A 14,876-nucleotide genomic window follows, 5' to 3' on the forward strand; every position below is an offset into this window, starting at 1 on the left:
CACCAGCACAATTGGTTGCCAATCTGTGCTTAGAACGGTCCTTCAAAAAGATATTGATATTTGCTTGAATCTATAGTCATTCTTTAAGCTGGAGTGTAATGTGACGAGTCTCCTATTGATGAATTAGCCGTGATCAGGAACTGGTAAGTTACTAGTACTAACACCCATTACTAAAACAAATCTGTGACTTTTTTCATTATTGTGAATGGACTTATATCAGGTAGGCATTTGTTAGACATATTGCACTATTAAGTAGGTTTCCAACAATTTGGAGGCATCGGGGATTATTAATTAATTATCTGCTCATTTTATAAAGACTGTAATTTTTTATGTCGAAGGTAACAATTTAATGGAACATTTCAGAAAGTCACCCGGCACATTTCCGTCTCAGCCAGGGTCTGCCAATAAACTTGTAACAGCAGACAGTAAGATTGAAAGAGAAATGTTGACATTATCATTTGCAAACATACGTTCACATCAAAGATGTTACTAAAGATCATGAGAACACAAAGTGAGGTTTTCGTGGAGGGAATGTGTCCTCTGTGCAGTATTGTTAATATGTAAAGTGCTAAATAAAGCACACTGATCTTACATTTTATTAATAGGGACATAGGAGGCCGTGTCAAACCAGTGTGGAGCATTGGGACAGCCTCTAAAACATAGAGTGCGGAAGCAGGCCATTCAGCCCATCTAGTTCACACCAGCCCTCTGAAGCACCTCCCATTAAAACCCATCCACCTACTCTAGCCCCATCATGCTACATTTCTCATGACTAACACACCTTAACCTGCACATTCCTGCACACTACAGGCAATTTAGCATAGCCAATGCACCTAGCCTGCACATTTTTGGATTATGAGAGGAAACCAGAGCATCTGGAAGAAACCCATGCAGGCACAGGGAGAACATGCAAACACCATGCAGACAATTGCCCCAGGCTGGAACTGAACCCAGGTCCTAGGTACTGTGAGGCAGCAATGCCAACCACTGGGTCACTTGCCAGCCCGGCCAGAGCAGTGTGTTTTGTTCCGCATGTCACACTTCGGGAAAGTTGGGAAGGGTATTGGAAACAGCACAGAAAAGATTCACAAAATGCTTCCAGGAATGAGGAGCTTTAGGTGGAAAGACTGGAGACTCTGTGACCCTTTTTCTTGTAAAAGGGAAGGTTGAGTGAATTTAATAGACGTGTTCCAAACCACGAGGTGTCTGGAAAGAGTGGAACAGAAGCTTTCCCCATTGGTGAAATGTTTGAGAATGAGAAAGCTGTGATATATGGTAATTTCAAAAAAGGTATTTATAGATTCAGAGAGTCATGTATCATAGAAACAGATGTTTTGGTCAACTGATAATGGGAACTGCAGATGCTGGAGAATCCAAGACAATAAAATGTGAGGCTGGATGAACACAGCAGGCCCAGCAGCATCTCAGGAGCACAAAAGCTGACGTTTCGGGCCTAGACCCTTCATCAGAGAGGGGGACGGGGTGAGGGTTCTGGAATAAATAGGGACAGAGGGGGAGGCGGACTGAAGATGGAGAGAAAAGAAGATAGGTGGAGAGGAGAGTATAGGTGGGGAGGTAGGGAGGGGATAGGTCAGTCCAGGGAAGACGGACAGGTCAAGGAGGTGGGATGAGGTTAGTAGGTAGGAGATGGAGGTGCGGCTTGGGGTGGGAGGAAGGGATGGGTGAGGGGAAGAACAGGTTAGGGAGGCAGAGACAGGTTGGACTGGTTTTGGGATGCAGTGGGTGGAGGGGAAGAGCTGGGCTGGTTATGTGGTGCAGTGGGGGGAGGGGACGAATTGGGCAGGATTTGGGATGCGGTGGGGAAGGGGAGATTTTGAAGCTGGTGAAGTCCACATTGATACCATTGGGCTGCAGGGTTACGTAGGTTACGTGGAACAGTCCCTCTTCCGCACCTACACAGGCCCCAAACCCATCCTCTTCCTCCGTTACATTGATGACTGTATCGGCGCCGCCTCTTGCTCCCCAGAGGAGCTCGAACAGTTCATCCACTTCACCAACACCTTCCACCCCAACCTTCAGTTCACCTGGGCCATCTCCAGCACATCCCTCACATTCCTGGATCTCTCAGTCTCCATCTCAGGCAACCAGCTTGTGACTGATGTCCATTTCAAGCCCACCGACTCCCACAGCTACCTAGAATACACCTCCTCCCACCCACCCTCCTGCAAAAATTCCATCCCCTATTCCCAATTCCTCCGCCTCCGCCGCATCTGCTCCCACGATAAGACATTCCACTCCCGCACATCCCAGATGTCCAAGTTCTTCAAGGACCGCAACTTTCCCCCCACAGTGATCGAGAACGCCCTTGACCGCGTCTCCCACATTTCCCGCAACATATCCCTCACACTCCGACCCTGCCACAACTGCCCAAAGAGGATCCCCCTCGTTCTCACACAACACCCCACCAACCTCCGGATACAACGCATCATCCTCTGACACTTCCGCCATCTACAATCCGACCCCACCACCCAAGACATTTTTCCATCCCCACCCCTGTCTGCTTTCCGGAGAGACCAGTCTCTCCGTGACTCCCTTGTTCGCTCCACACTGCTCTCCAACCCCACCACACCTGGCACCTTCCCCTGCAACCGCAGGAAATGCTACACTTGCCCCCACACCTCCTCCCTCACCCCTATCCCAGGCCCCAAGATGACTTTCCACATTAAGCAGAGGTTCACCTGCACATCTGCCAATGTGGTATACTGCATCCACTGTACCCGGTGTGGCTACCTCTACATTGGGTAAACCAAGCGGAGGTTTGGGGACCGCTTTGCAGAACACCTCCGCTCGGTTCGCAATAAACAACTGCACCTCCCAGTCGCAAACCATTTCCACTCCCCCTCCCATTCTTTAGATGACATGTCCATCATGGGCCTCCTGCAGTGCCACAATGATGCCACCCAAAGGTTGCAGGAACAGCAACTCATATTCCGCTTGGGAACCCTGCAGCCCAATGGTATCAATGTGGACTTCACCAGCTTCAAAATCTCCCCTTCCCCCACCGCATCCCAAAACCAGCCCAGTTCGTCCCCTCCCCCCACTGCATCCCAAAACCAGCCCAGCTCTTCCCCCCCACCCACTGCCTCCCAAAACCAGTCCAACCTGTCTCTGCCTCCCTAACCTGTTCTTCCTCCCACCACAAGCCGCACCTCCATCTTCTACCTACTAACCTCATCCCACCTCCTTGACCTGTCCGTCTTCCCTGGACTGACCTATCCCCTCCCTACCTCCCCACCTATGCTCTTCTCTCCACCTATCTTCTTTTCTCTCCATCTTCAGTCCGCCTCCCCCTCTGTCCCTATTTATTCCAGAACCCTCACCCCATCCCCCTCTCTGATGAAGGGTCTAGGCCCGAAACGTCAGCTTTTGTGCTCCTGAGATGCTGCTGGGCCTGCTGTGTTCATCCAGCTCCACATTTTATTGTTTTGGTCAACTGATCCAAGTTTCTGAAACTGCACTAGTCCCACTTGCTTGTCTCTGGTCCAAAACCCTCTAAACTTTTGACATGAAGAGAATGTTTCCCATGCAGCAAATCGTTGGGAATGCGTTGTCTTAAAGTATAGTATTGAGACCCTCAAGATGGAATCAGATTACTATGTGAAAAGAGAGGGAGGTACGGGGGATAGTGTGGCTTCAGGTGAATTGCTCATTTAGAGAACCGGCACAGACCGGATAGGCTAAATGACCTCCTGCGTTGTAACTATTCTGCGATTCCATTGATTCGTTGGATTTAACAAGTAATTTACATACATACTTTACAATTAAGTGCAGTTTAACATTAAAAATGGACATTTTGACATTGAGGAAAGAAATGAAAGGCAAAGATCAGAGGTTGATATAAATGTCCTAAGGGACTGGAGAACTAAAATCTGGAATACAATTATGGTTATTAGTAACAAATTTTCCGATCCCAAAAGCAGCCGTAGGACAGGAAGGGAGGTTTGTAATTAAGCTGATAGCATGTAGACAGGTCAATAACGCCATGTGAAACCTTGATAGTTTGATGATGGAAAGTGTGAAGCTATGCTCGTTGGATGCAAATAGCTACATTTTCTAAATAGAGACGCATTAGGAAACTGAAGAGATTGAAGTGATTTGGCCGGCTAGTTATAATCCGAGGAAACTGCTGTGAAAAGCAATCATGCAGCCAACTTTATTAGAGCTTGTGAGAATGGAAAACGAGGAAGTGATTTTATCTCTGGTTGTGTTGTGCTTTAGGAGTAAGGACAATATTTTATTTTAAGCGCTGGAAAAATTTAGGGGCTTACAGGGGTGTAAGGGGGGTCCTTGCAGAATGATGCAAGAGTGTTGTTAAATGGTGAGATCTTGAATTTCGAGTGAAGCCATTCAAGAGGGCAATCAAGAAACAACATTTTTGGTTTGTACGAAGTGTATGGATGATGAGACAATTAAAGCTTTCCAGATTGAAATAGATAACTTTGCATTTGACAGAACTTTTGTTATCAAGAGAATATTTTTGTTATAAGAGAATACAAGGTGCGGAGCTGGATGAACACAGCAGGCCAAGCAGCATCAGAGGAGCAGGAAAGCTGACGTTTCAGGCCTGGAACGTTCTTTGGGATGTGAGTGTTGCTGGTCAGGACAGCATTTACTGAGCATCCTAGATGCTTTTGAGAAGGGAATTGAGCTGCTTTCCCGTACAGCTGAAGTCCAGGAGTAGCATATACAGTGACAGGGGTGATGAGCACACACTCAATGCTGCTAGGAAGGAAACTCCAGGATTTTAACTCCGAAACAATAAAAGGCTGACCGTTGATTTCCAGGACAGGGATAACTTAGAATGCAGGTGGTGGTGTTTTAATCAACTTACCACCCCCCTCCTTCCAGATGGACATGGAGGTGCCGGTGTTGGAGAGGGGTGGACAAAGTCAGAAGTCGCACAACATCAGGTTACAGAGATAGTAGGAGCTGCTGCTGCTGGAGAATCTGAGATAACACAGTGTAGAGCTGAACGAACACAGCGTCAGAGGAGCAGGAAAGCTGACATTTCGAGCCTAGACCAATAGGTTTATTTGAAACCACAAGCTATTGCAGCTCTGCTCCTTTATTAAATAAAGTCACTGATGAAAGAGCAATGCTTCGAAAGCTTGCGATTTCAGATAAATCTATTGGACTATAATCTAGAATTGTGTGACTTCTGACCATCTAGATGGATGCAGAGGAAAGCCATACAGTCATAGAATCCCAACAGTGTGGGAACAGACAATTTGGTCTATCAAGTCCACAATGACCCTCTGACCAGCGTCCCATCCAGACCAACCCCCCAGTCCTATCCCTGTAGCTCCACATTTCCCATGGCTGCTCTACCTAGCCTGCACATCTTTGGACTATGGAAGAAAACCAGACCACCCAGAGGGAAACCATATAGACACGGGGAGAATGTGCAAATGCCATACAGGTAGCCACTCAAGGCTGAGATCAAACCCGGCTCCCTGGTGCTGTGAGGCATCAGTGCTAACTACTGAGGCACGATCCTATCCCAGATGTCATAGAGGCATAGAAATGTAAGGCATGGAAACAGACCATTTAGTCCATCTTGTTCGTGCTGACCAGATACCCCAATAAACATAGTCCGAAATCCCTCTAAACTCTTCCTATTTGTATACTCATCTGGATGGCTTTTAAATGTGTTTGCCAATGTTTGCAGAAGGGATGAGGGAGACGCCTATTCGTCAGAGGGCCAACAGCCTCACCGTTTACAAATGGCACTGTATCCAATTCAAAGCAACATCTTGTCGTTCCCAAAACTTTACATGCAACAAAAAAACAGTTCCTGCCCCGGTTATTTTCCTGGTAGCCACGTATTCCGGGCACCAGGTAGTGGCAGTTCAGATTGAAAATCACGTACTTGCCCTGACTGGCCCGTTAACGAGCTTCTCAGAGAGATCACCCCTGGCCATTAGTTTGGGCAAGCAGCTTCCTGACCTTCCCCCTTCGCTGGCATCCTCCTCCTCCCCCACACCCCAACACACTGCAAAGGACAGTGAATTGTAGAGGCATTGGTGTGAAATCCAGGAGTAGCAACATGGAAACATTGACATAGGAACGGGGGTTGGCTATTAGGCCCTTCGAGCCTGCTCTGCCATTCTGTATGATCATGGCCGATCATTCAGCTCAGTCCCCTGTTCCTGCTTTCCCTCCATACCCTTTGATCACTTTAGCACTCAGCACTGTTTGGAACTCTTGAAATCAATCAATGTTTTGGTCTTAACTGCTTTCGGCAGCAGAGAATTTTAAGGTTCACTGTTTTTTTAGGTGAAGACAATTCTCCTCATCTGAGTCCTGAACAGTTGACTCTATATCCTTAAACTGTGAGTAATTTTTAAAGTCTGTATGGGCAATTGAAAAACTTTGCAAACATATTGCCGATCTCAGCTTTAAGTCTTACTCAGTATTAACAGCACATTGGTACTCCAATTATTGATTCATAACAAGACCTTTGGAGGAGTATTACAAAAAGAAGCTGGCCCAAATCAGTGTGGTTGACATCTCAGGTAACAAGGTGTGGAGCTGGATGAACACGGCAGGCCAAGCAGCATCTTAGGAGCACAAAAGCTGACGTTTTGGGCCTAGACCCTTCATCAGAAGTCTAGGCCCGAAACGTCAGCTTTTGTGCTCCTAAGATGCTGTTTGTCCTGCTGAGTTCATCCAGCTCCGCACTTTGTTATCTTGGATTCTCCAGCATCTGCAGTTCCTGTTGTGTCTGATTGACATCTCAGTTGGGTTCTGACCTAACTAACACTTTTGTTTTTAATCCATACGAACAGCAGCGTTTGCCGGGATGGAGATATCTCAGGACCAGTCTACAGATGCAGGAAATTGGAGTGAGTTGCCAGAGGTATCCCTGAGGCAGGTGTTCCGATGGCTTGGAGACCAAGACAGGGTCCGGGCAGCCCTGGTGTGCAAATGCTGGAACCATGTGATGCACTCGCCTGCCTTGTGGAGATCCAGGACATTCACCTTCTGTGGGAGGCCATCTAAATACCGTCGGGCTGAGTACGAGTCGGCCATCTGGTACGCCAAGAAGTTTGGCAGGTACCTGGTAAACTGCGAGATTAAGTTCATGAATCCGTACAACTCCCTTCTGACAAGGAGATTCCAAATCACAATGAGGAGCTTCCTAGCGCGTTTAGGAAATGAAAACACCAGATTAAAATCGTTCACCATCCAACATTTGGAATTGGACCGCCTCGTGTGGAGTTCCTCTGTTAGGAATGCCTTCCTGAAGGTAGGGTTTGCAAAAAGCCAAAAACTTTTTCCCTTTTATTTAATTTGCAGCGTTCAGTTTTGTCTTAATGTAACCTCCTGCCAAGGGAACGCAATTACTCATGCTCTTTAAGGTTGTATACACTGAGTGATTGAGTCTTACAGCAGTTCTGAAGAAGGGTAATATCTGAAACATTAATTTCTCTTTCCTCCATATTGCTGCCTGGCTTGCTGTGCTCTTCCAACCACGTGTTTGCCTTTCTGGATTCCAGCATCTGCAGTTTTTTTTTGTCTTTCACATCTCCTTGTTCTGCCAGGGGGAGTAAACAAGTAAGCGATTTACAGTTTCCTTCATAAGTCCCTTTCTGCCGGGTTTCTGGAACAGTGGGCTCCCCTCCAAGTAATCTCCATACCGGAGCTCACCCAAAGATAGCACCATGGTAATGGGCAGAGTGGCCAGGTAGTTACTTTCAACTGGTGAATTGCTGTTGAGTTAGAAAGCTCAGGGTTTGAGAACCTCAGCACAGGAATCAAAGTTGATACTGCAGTGTTGCTAAAATTGTATCAGAGACAATGGGAACTGCAGATGCTGGAGAATCCAGAGATAACCAAGTGTGGAGCTTTTGTGCTCCTAAGATGCAGCCTGTTGTGTTCATCTAGCTCCACGCTTTGTTATCCTTGATACTGCAGTGCACTGCTGACAGTGAAAGAAGAGCTCGGAAGCTCGCTCACGCGTGCTGTACATATCCCTCAATCACTTTTATTCGAAACAAATTATCTGCTCATTTATCACATGGCTATTTCTGGGTGTTCCGTCTGTGCACAGTGGCTGCCCCCCTTTTCTTATATTGGTGGCTTTGCTGCAAAAAATACTTTATTGGCTTTAAGATACTTTGAAATGTCTGACTAGGGAAAGTGCTGTATTTTTCTTTTTGTAAGTGATCTCTGAGATTCAAGCAATGTCCAAAGGGTATCTTACACCCATTTTCATCATATTTTCTTCTCTCCCTACTCTAAGCAACCACTTTGCCTTCAGCATTGGATCTCTACATCATCTGCCACCTTGACCCTCCTCTGACTCTGTTAAAAGTATAAACACTACTTTTCCAACACTTTTCAGTTCTGAGGAATAGTCATACTGGACTCAAAAGTCATAAAAACAGACGTTTCAGGTAAAGCTCAGCAGGTCTGGCAGTATCTGTGAAGAAAAATCAGTTAACTTTTTGGGTCTGGTGACCGCCCCTCAGAACACCAGTGGCAAAGAATTCTAAAGACTTGCAACTCTGAAAGAAGAAATTCCTCCTCATTTCAGACTTAAATTGGTGCTCCTTTATTCCGAAACTATCCCGTCAGGTCCTAGACTTTTCCATGAGGGAAAATATCCTGACAGTATTTACCATGTCAAGCCCTTTAAGAATTCCATATGTTTCAATGACTGGGCTGAGGTACAGACGGTAGAGGTCATATTCTTCATAAAGTTAAGGGAGATGGAGTGATATTGTATTACGTGTGTGATATACGCAAGGATGTGAGTGCAGTTTATTTCCTTGAAAATTTGCTGCTGCTTCCTAACATTCTTGAATGATGCCAACTTCCTCTTTGTGTGTGTGTGTGCGGGGGTGGGGGGGGGGGGGTGTGTGTGTGTGTGTGTGTGCACGCGCTCCTTGGGCCACCTGGAGGTGGCTTTTGGACCTTTCACAGCCATTTCTAAAAGTAAATAATGGATCATATTTTCTCTGGTCCCTCTGCCCTTCTCTTCCTTCAAGATAATTCTTGAAACCAAGTTCTGAATCTCTGAATATTTTAAGCAGAGTTAATGTTTCAAGTCCCGTGCCACTATTTCAGAAGGTTCTGAAGAAGGATCACTGGACTCAAAACATTAACTCTGCTTTCTGTCCACTGATGCTCCCAAACCAGCTGAGTTTCTCCAACAAGTTCCTGTTTCAAAAAGTAGCCTGAAGGTGTTTGACCAGCAATCAAAGTCTTTAATAAGAACTTGGATTACTCAGTGGCTCAGTGGTTAGCACTGCTGTCTCACATCGCCAGGGACCTGGGTTTGATTCCACCTCAGGTAACTGTCAGTGTGGAGTTTGCATATCTCCTCACATTTTCCTCTGGTGCTTCAGTTTCCCCCCACAGTTCAAAGATGTGCAGGTTGGGTGGATTGGCCATGGGAAATTGAGGGTTACAGGGATTGGGTGGGCTGCCCTTTGGAGGGTCAGTGTTGATGCGATGGGCCAAAGGGCCTACTTCCACATTGTAGGGATTCTATGACTCTAACTCCATGCTTTGAGTTAGAAAATGCCAGTCATCAAGCTGGCCCCTTCCCTAGATCATATGCATAATATGTAGGACAATGGAATATCTCACAGTCAATGTCCATAAATAACTTTTCTCTTCACTCTGTGCTTGTGTATGTCACTTACAGAATGGTTTTGGCAATGCAAATAAAATGATGCCACTCCCTGTCCCAAATCTCAAAAGAGAGATTGAAAACATAATATCTGTAATTCTTAGTAATAGCCAGCACTTCAGCTTTCTTTGAGGAAGACTAAGCAATGCCACCCACTGAATTTGGAAATAAGAGAAACTCCAGATTTGCAGTCTATATCGTCATGCTGTCATATAGGTGCAACATGCAAGTTCACCTGATACATTCTTTTCCCTGTCGTTAAAGAGTCTGAACTTCTTCCTCCGTCGTGAATGCAGACACCTTCAATCCTTCAATTTGAGGGGTGCACGGTTAGGCATGGAGCAAGGCTTTTCCATCTTAAACTCGCTGATCCACCAGAGGAACAGGAGCTCCATCGCTGAGCTCAACATCGAAGACTTCTTCAGCCACCACCTGGCCATCTACGCCAACCCCACTTTCCCTAAGATTATCCGCAGCTTCTGCAGCCTGAGTAGCCTGTCGATCAACTACAACTGCATCTCGGATGACCTTCTGGACACCCTCTGTGAAAGCTGCTACCAGACCCTCAGGACCATGAACATTAAATGCCACATCCACGATCCTCACAACCAGGTTGTGTGGGGGCTTTCCTGGTCCAAACTCGCTAAACGGGCTACTAACCTGAAAGTCAACTTTTACTTTGAGCTTGTGATGAAGAATGATCGCCTGACTCGGATTTTGGTGCCAGAGATCCCAGTGAGGAGTTTAAATTTTAGGAGCTGTTACTTCAGTGATCCTGATTGGACGATGAAACCTACCCTGACTGATCTAATTCCACATTACAAGAATACGCTACAGGTAAGGGACGTTTCAAAAGTATGATCAAGGACCAGCTAAGTGCATGTTCAAGACTTAAACTGTTCAAGTCAGACACTCTTCAGGGCATGGGGTGGCACGGTGGCTCAGTGGTTAGCAGTACAGCCTCACAGCACCAGGGACCCGGGTTCAATTCCAGCCTCGGGTGACTGTCTGTATGGAGTTTGCACATTCTCCCCGTGTCTGCGTGGATTTCCTCCGGGTGCTCCGGTTTCCTCCCACAGTCCAAAGATGTGCAGGCGAGGTGGATTGGCCACGCAAAATTGTCTGTAGTGTACAAGGGTGTGTGGGTTATTGGGGAATGGGTCTGGGTGGGATTCTTCAAGGGGCAGTGTGGACTTACTGGGCCAAAGGGTCTGTTTCCACACTGTAGGGAATCTAATCTAATCTAATTCCATACACAACAAACATTTCGGTGAGACCTCTCAATTCGGTCATGCTAAGATTGCTATTTTCTAAACGTGTTTCGAGATGTTATTACACACCAATGAAGTTGTTTGGACTTGAACTAAGATCTTCAGGTCTAGAGTTAGGGATATTACCACTGTACCACTAGAACCCCAAGAGTCTGGGATAACTTGCTTGAGACTTAGAATTTTCTGCCTGACAACCTCTGTGGCAAAACAGTCAGTTCAGTGATACAGGACAACTCTTGTAAGTGTTTTGTGTTGGTACAATCAATATAAGTGTGCCACGCAGAACAAATTTGTATTCGAAGCTTGGTGGACATGCCACTAAACCAGAGAGAATAAGTCAGAATCCATGCTCTGGGTTAAAATGCAGTGAGCACCTCCTCCTGGCTAGAGGGGGTGTTTTCAGCTAATGTGTGACAACTGAGATATCCTTGTCTGCAACGCCCTCTCTAGTCAAATTGCTTTATAACTCCCACTTGAACAATAACAACACAATGAGGCACCTTACTGGGAAAATTAATACACTTTGGAAAAAAAATGAGATGAGTATGCAACAAAAATACACAATGCAAAGTTCTTTCCACTGGTGTGAATCTATATTTAGCAGTAGTTCATCACATTTTTTACACTCAGGCCTCATATTAAATTAAAAACATTTATTGACGAGAGAGAAGGTGTAAATAGGTTTATTGTTCCATTTTCTTTGATTTGACTTGCTTTGATTAACTTAATAGTGTAATAGAGCATGGAAGCACACCCTTTGGTCCAACCGTCTATGCCAACCATTTTCCCAAACTAAACTAGTCCCACCTGCCTGTGTTTGGCCCACATCCCTCCAAACCTATTCTATACATGTACTTATCCAAATGTCTTTTAACCTGCAAATGTACCCATTTCCACCACTTCCTCTGGCAGTTCATTCCACGCACAAACCACTCATTATCAAACTAATGGTCGGACTGTCAGTGGTCTTAGTTTAGGCCTACACCAACGAGCTGGTGCAGTTCTACATTACAGGGAAGCGATCTTTCATGTGTTAGACCTGTGTTGAGTCCACTCAAGAAAGAGGTATTTCTCACCTTCAACTCCTAAACGAGTGAAAAGTATGCCAAACGATGTGTAACTTCTAACATGAAAGGTGAATGCCATTATACTGTGCAGGAGGGTACAGGGATTCGCAATCTGCTTGTCCTTTTGAGTTAGTGGTAACTCCACTGGTTTTGTTGTGTAAGTTGAATAGCTGTTGGCCATTGGCCCAAAGACATGTAGTAACCTGTGCATGCAGTTGTGGGCACAAGACTAACAGGTTGCCCATGTCTGTGACACAAGGGTGTCTGTAAGCAAGACCTAAAGTAGACCAGGACTAGAACTGATGCACGGGAAGTTGTTACTGTTGAGGGGAGGGCCTGGAGACAAGACCATAAGAAATTGCAACAGGAGGAGGCCATTCAATCCCTCAGGCCTGCTCCACCGTTCAATAGCATCACAGCTGATCTGACATTCGTGATATCCCCTTTCCTGCCCTTTCCCCATAATCCTTGATTTTCCTACTAACCAAGAATCCATCTTAGCCTTAAATGTACGCAAGGACTCTGCACCACCCCCACAGCTCGCTGTGACAAGGAGTTCCAAAGACTCTCAAACCTCTGAGAGAAGAAATTCCTCCTCATCTCAGTCTTCGAATGGCATCCCTTTCCTCTGAGACTATACCGTCTAGTCCTAGACTCTCCCACGAGGGGAAACATCCTCTCAGCCTTTACCCTGTCAAGCCCGTTAGGAATCCTATTTGTTCAACGGGAGCACCTCTCATTCTTCCACCGCCTAGTGAGTACAGTCCCAACCTGTTTGGCCTTTGCTCATAAAATAAACCCTCCATGGCAGGGATCATCCTAGTGAATCTTCTTGAACTGCTGCCAATGACATTATATCTTGCTTTAAATGAGGGGGCCGAAACCGCTCTCAGTTCTCCAGTGTGGTCTCGCTGGCACCTTGTACAATTGCTCCCCTACTGCAGACAGGAAAGGTGTGGCAAAAAGCAGAGATCAAAAGAAATGGCTGGATGGCAGTAAAGAGAGCCCATTAAAAGAAAAGTCATGTGTTGGACTCAGGCCATCCTGGTTCATTGGGTTAGCTGCCAAAGGGACTGTCACTTATGGAGCAGTTTCTACAAATCCATTCAGGGGTGGCACGGTGGCTCAGTGATTAGCCCTGCTGCCTCACAGCGCCAGGGACTCAGGTTCGAATCCAGCCTCAGGTAACTGTCTGTGTGGAGTTTGCACATTCTCCCTGTGTCTGAGCTAACAAGGTGTAGAGCTGGATGAACATGGCAGGCCGAGGAGCAGGAAGGCTGACGTTTCAGGCCTAGAACCTTCTTCAGAAAGTTTCAGAAAATGGATTGTCCATGCATCTGCAGTTCCTACTATCTCTCTGCGTGGGTTTCCTCTGGTTTCCTCCCAATCTAAAATGTGCAAGTTAGGGTGGATTGGCCATGCTAAGTTGCCCGCAGTGTTCAGGGATGTGTAGATTAGGTGGGTTATAGAGGGATGGGTCTGGGTGGGATGCTCTGAGGTTCATTGTGGACTTGTTGGGCCAAAGGGCCTGTTTCCACACAGTAGGGCTTCTATGAATCCAGAAATGACGCACTAGGCACAGTCCGTCATCTCATTAAATGGATTACTGTCAACTTAGGAATCTGCCTTTGTTCTGCCCTTTGACATCTTGATGTGTTTCCCCAGCAACCTCATTTTATACTAGATGAACCCTCCCCTGTAATGTACAATGAGATTCATTGACAGATGTTCCAGATGAAATGCTGCTGTCCAGTACACAATTTTTTTTGTTCATGCTCAGAAATTGAAATGTTGTAATTGTGGATCAAAAGTTCCTCTCACCCTGTAATAAGCAGACTAAGAGACAATAAAATCCTGTAAATGTCAGAAATTTGAAGTATAAAACACATGAGGCCATTCAGAGGAGGCTGATAACTGAAGGATAGATAATGTTAATTTTTGGAGTGCAATTTGAACTCAATTTGCCGACATATTATTCTTGTCTTGTGCAACAGACACTGATTCTCCTAAACATATATTAACTTTATCTATGTCTATTCTACACATTCCTCGTTCTGATATTCTGATTTTATTTGCCAGAAATTGACGTTAGAATTTAATAATAGTCACGAACGGATAGATGATGAATTACTGCAACTGGTGTTAATATGTGAACGGCTGCACTACATGAAGGTCTGGGCTTTCCTCAGCATTAAGTTTATTGAGACAATGCTACAGTATCGTCAGGAAGGAAAATCCAACTTCCGCACCCTTAAGGTAGAGCAACCATTTTTATTAAATTTTGGTCGGTCTGTTATAGGAAGGAAAACTGGAGAGGGTTCAGAAAATTTTTACCAAGACGTTGCTGGAATTGGAGCATTTTGAGTTATAACGAGAGACTGGGACATATTTCTCTGGAGTGTAGGAAGTTGAGGAGTGACCTCAGACAGTTTTATAAAATGATGGGGGTCATAGATAAGGTGAATAGCAAAGGTCTTTTCCCTAGGATAGGGGTGGGGGGGGAGTTCAAAACCAGGGGGAATATTTTTAAGATGAGAGAAGGAAGATTTAAAAGGGGGAGGAAGATTTGAAAAGGACATGAGCAGCAACCTTTTTACAGAGAGAGGGTGGTTCATGTGTGGAACGAACTGGCAGAGGATGCAGGTACACTTACAATATTTAAAAGATAATTGGACTGGTACATGAATAGGAAAGGTTTGGAGCAATATGGGTCAAACATAGGTGAGTGGGACTTGTTTAGTTTGGGGAAACTTGGTTGGCATGGATGAAATGGATCGAAGGGTCTGTTTCCGTGCTGTGTAACTTTATGACTCTATTAATTAGGCCTTTAAAACATGAGCAAAGACCTAGTCACAGAGAGAAGCCTTTTACTGCTTA

The 14,876-nt window shown here is 45.6% G+C and overlaps 1 protein-coding gene across 1 annotated transcript in view; it reads left to right on the top strand.

The window, feature by feature from the left end:
* LOC125464837 (F-box only protein 39-like) overlaps nt 1-14,876 on the top strand; it is an 84,020-nt gene that overhangs the window by 64,885 nt on the left and 4,259 nt on the right. The window contains exons 3-5 of the mRNA XM_059654345.1: nt 6,810-7,270; nt 9,926-10,498; nt 14,079-14,255. Coding sequence (XP_059510328.1) covers nt 6,824-7,270; nt 9,926-10,498; nt 14,079-14,255 — 1,197 coding nt within the window. The 5' untranslated portion in view covers nt 6,810-6,823. The remainder of the gene's footprint in view (nt 1-6,809; nt 7,271-9,925; nt 10,499-14,078; nt 14,256-14,876) is intronic.

The sequence above is a fragment of the Stegostoma tigrinum genome, chromosome 24 (assembly GCF_030684315.1).
Source record: "Stegostoma tigrinum isolate sSteTig4 chromosome 24, sSteTig4.hap1, whole genome shotgun sequence".
NCBI lineage: Eukaryota > Metazoa > Chordata > Chondrichthyes > Orectolobiformes > Stegostomatidae > Stegostoma > Stegostoma tigrinum.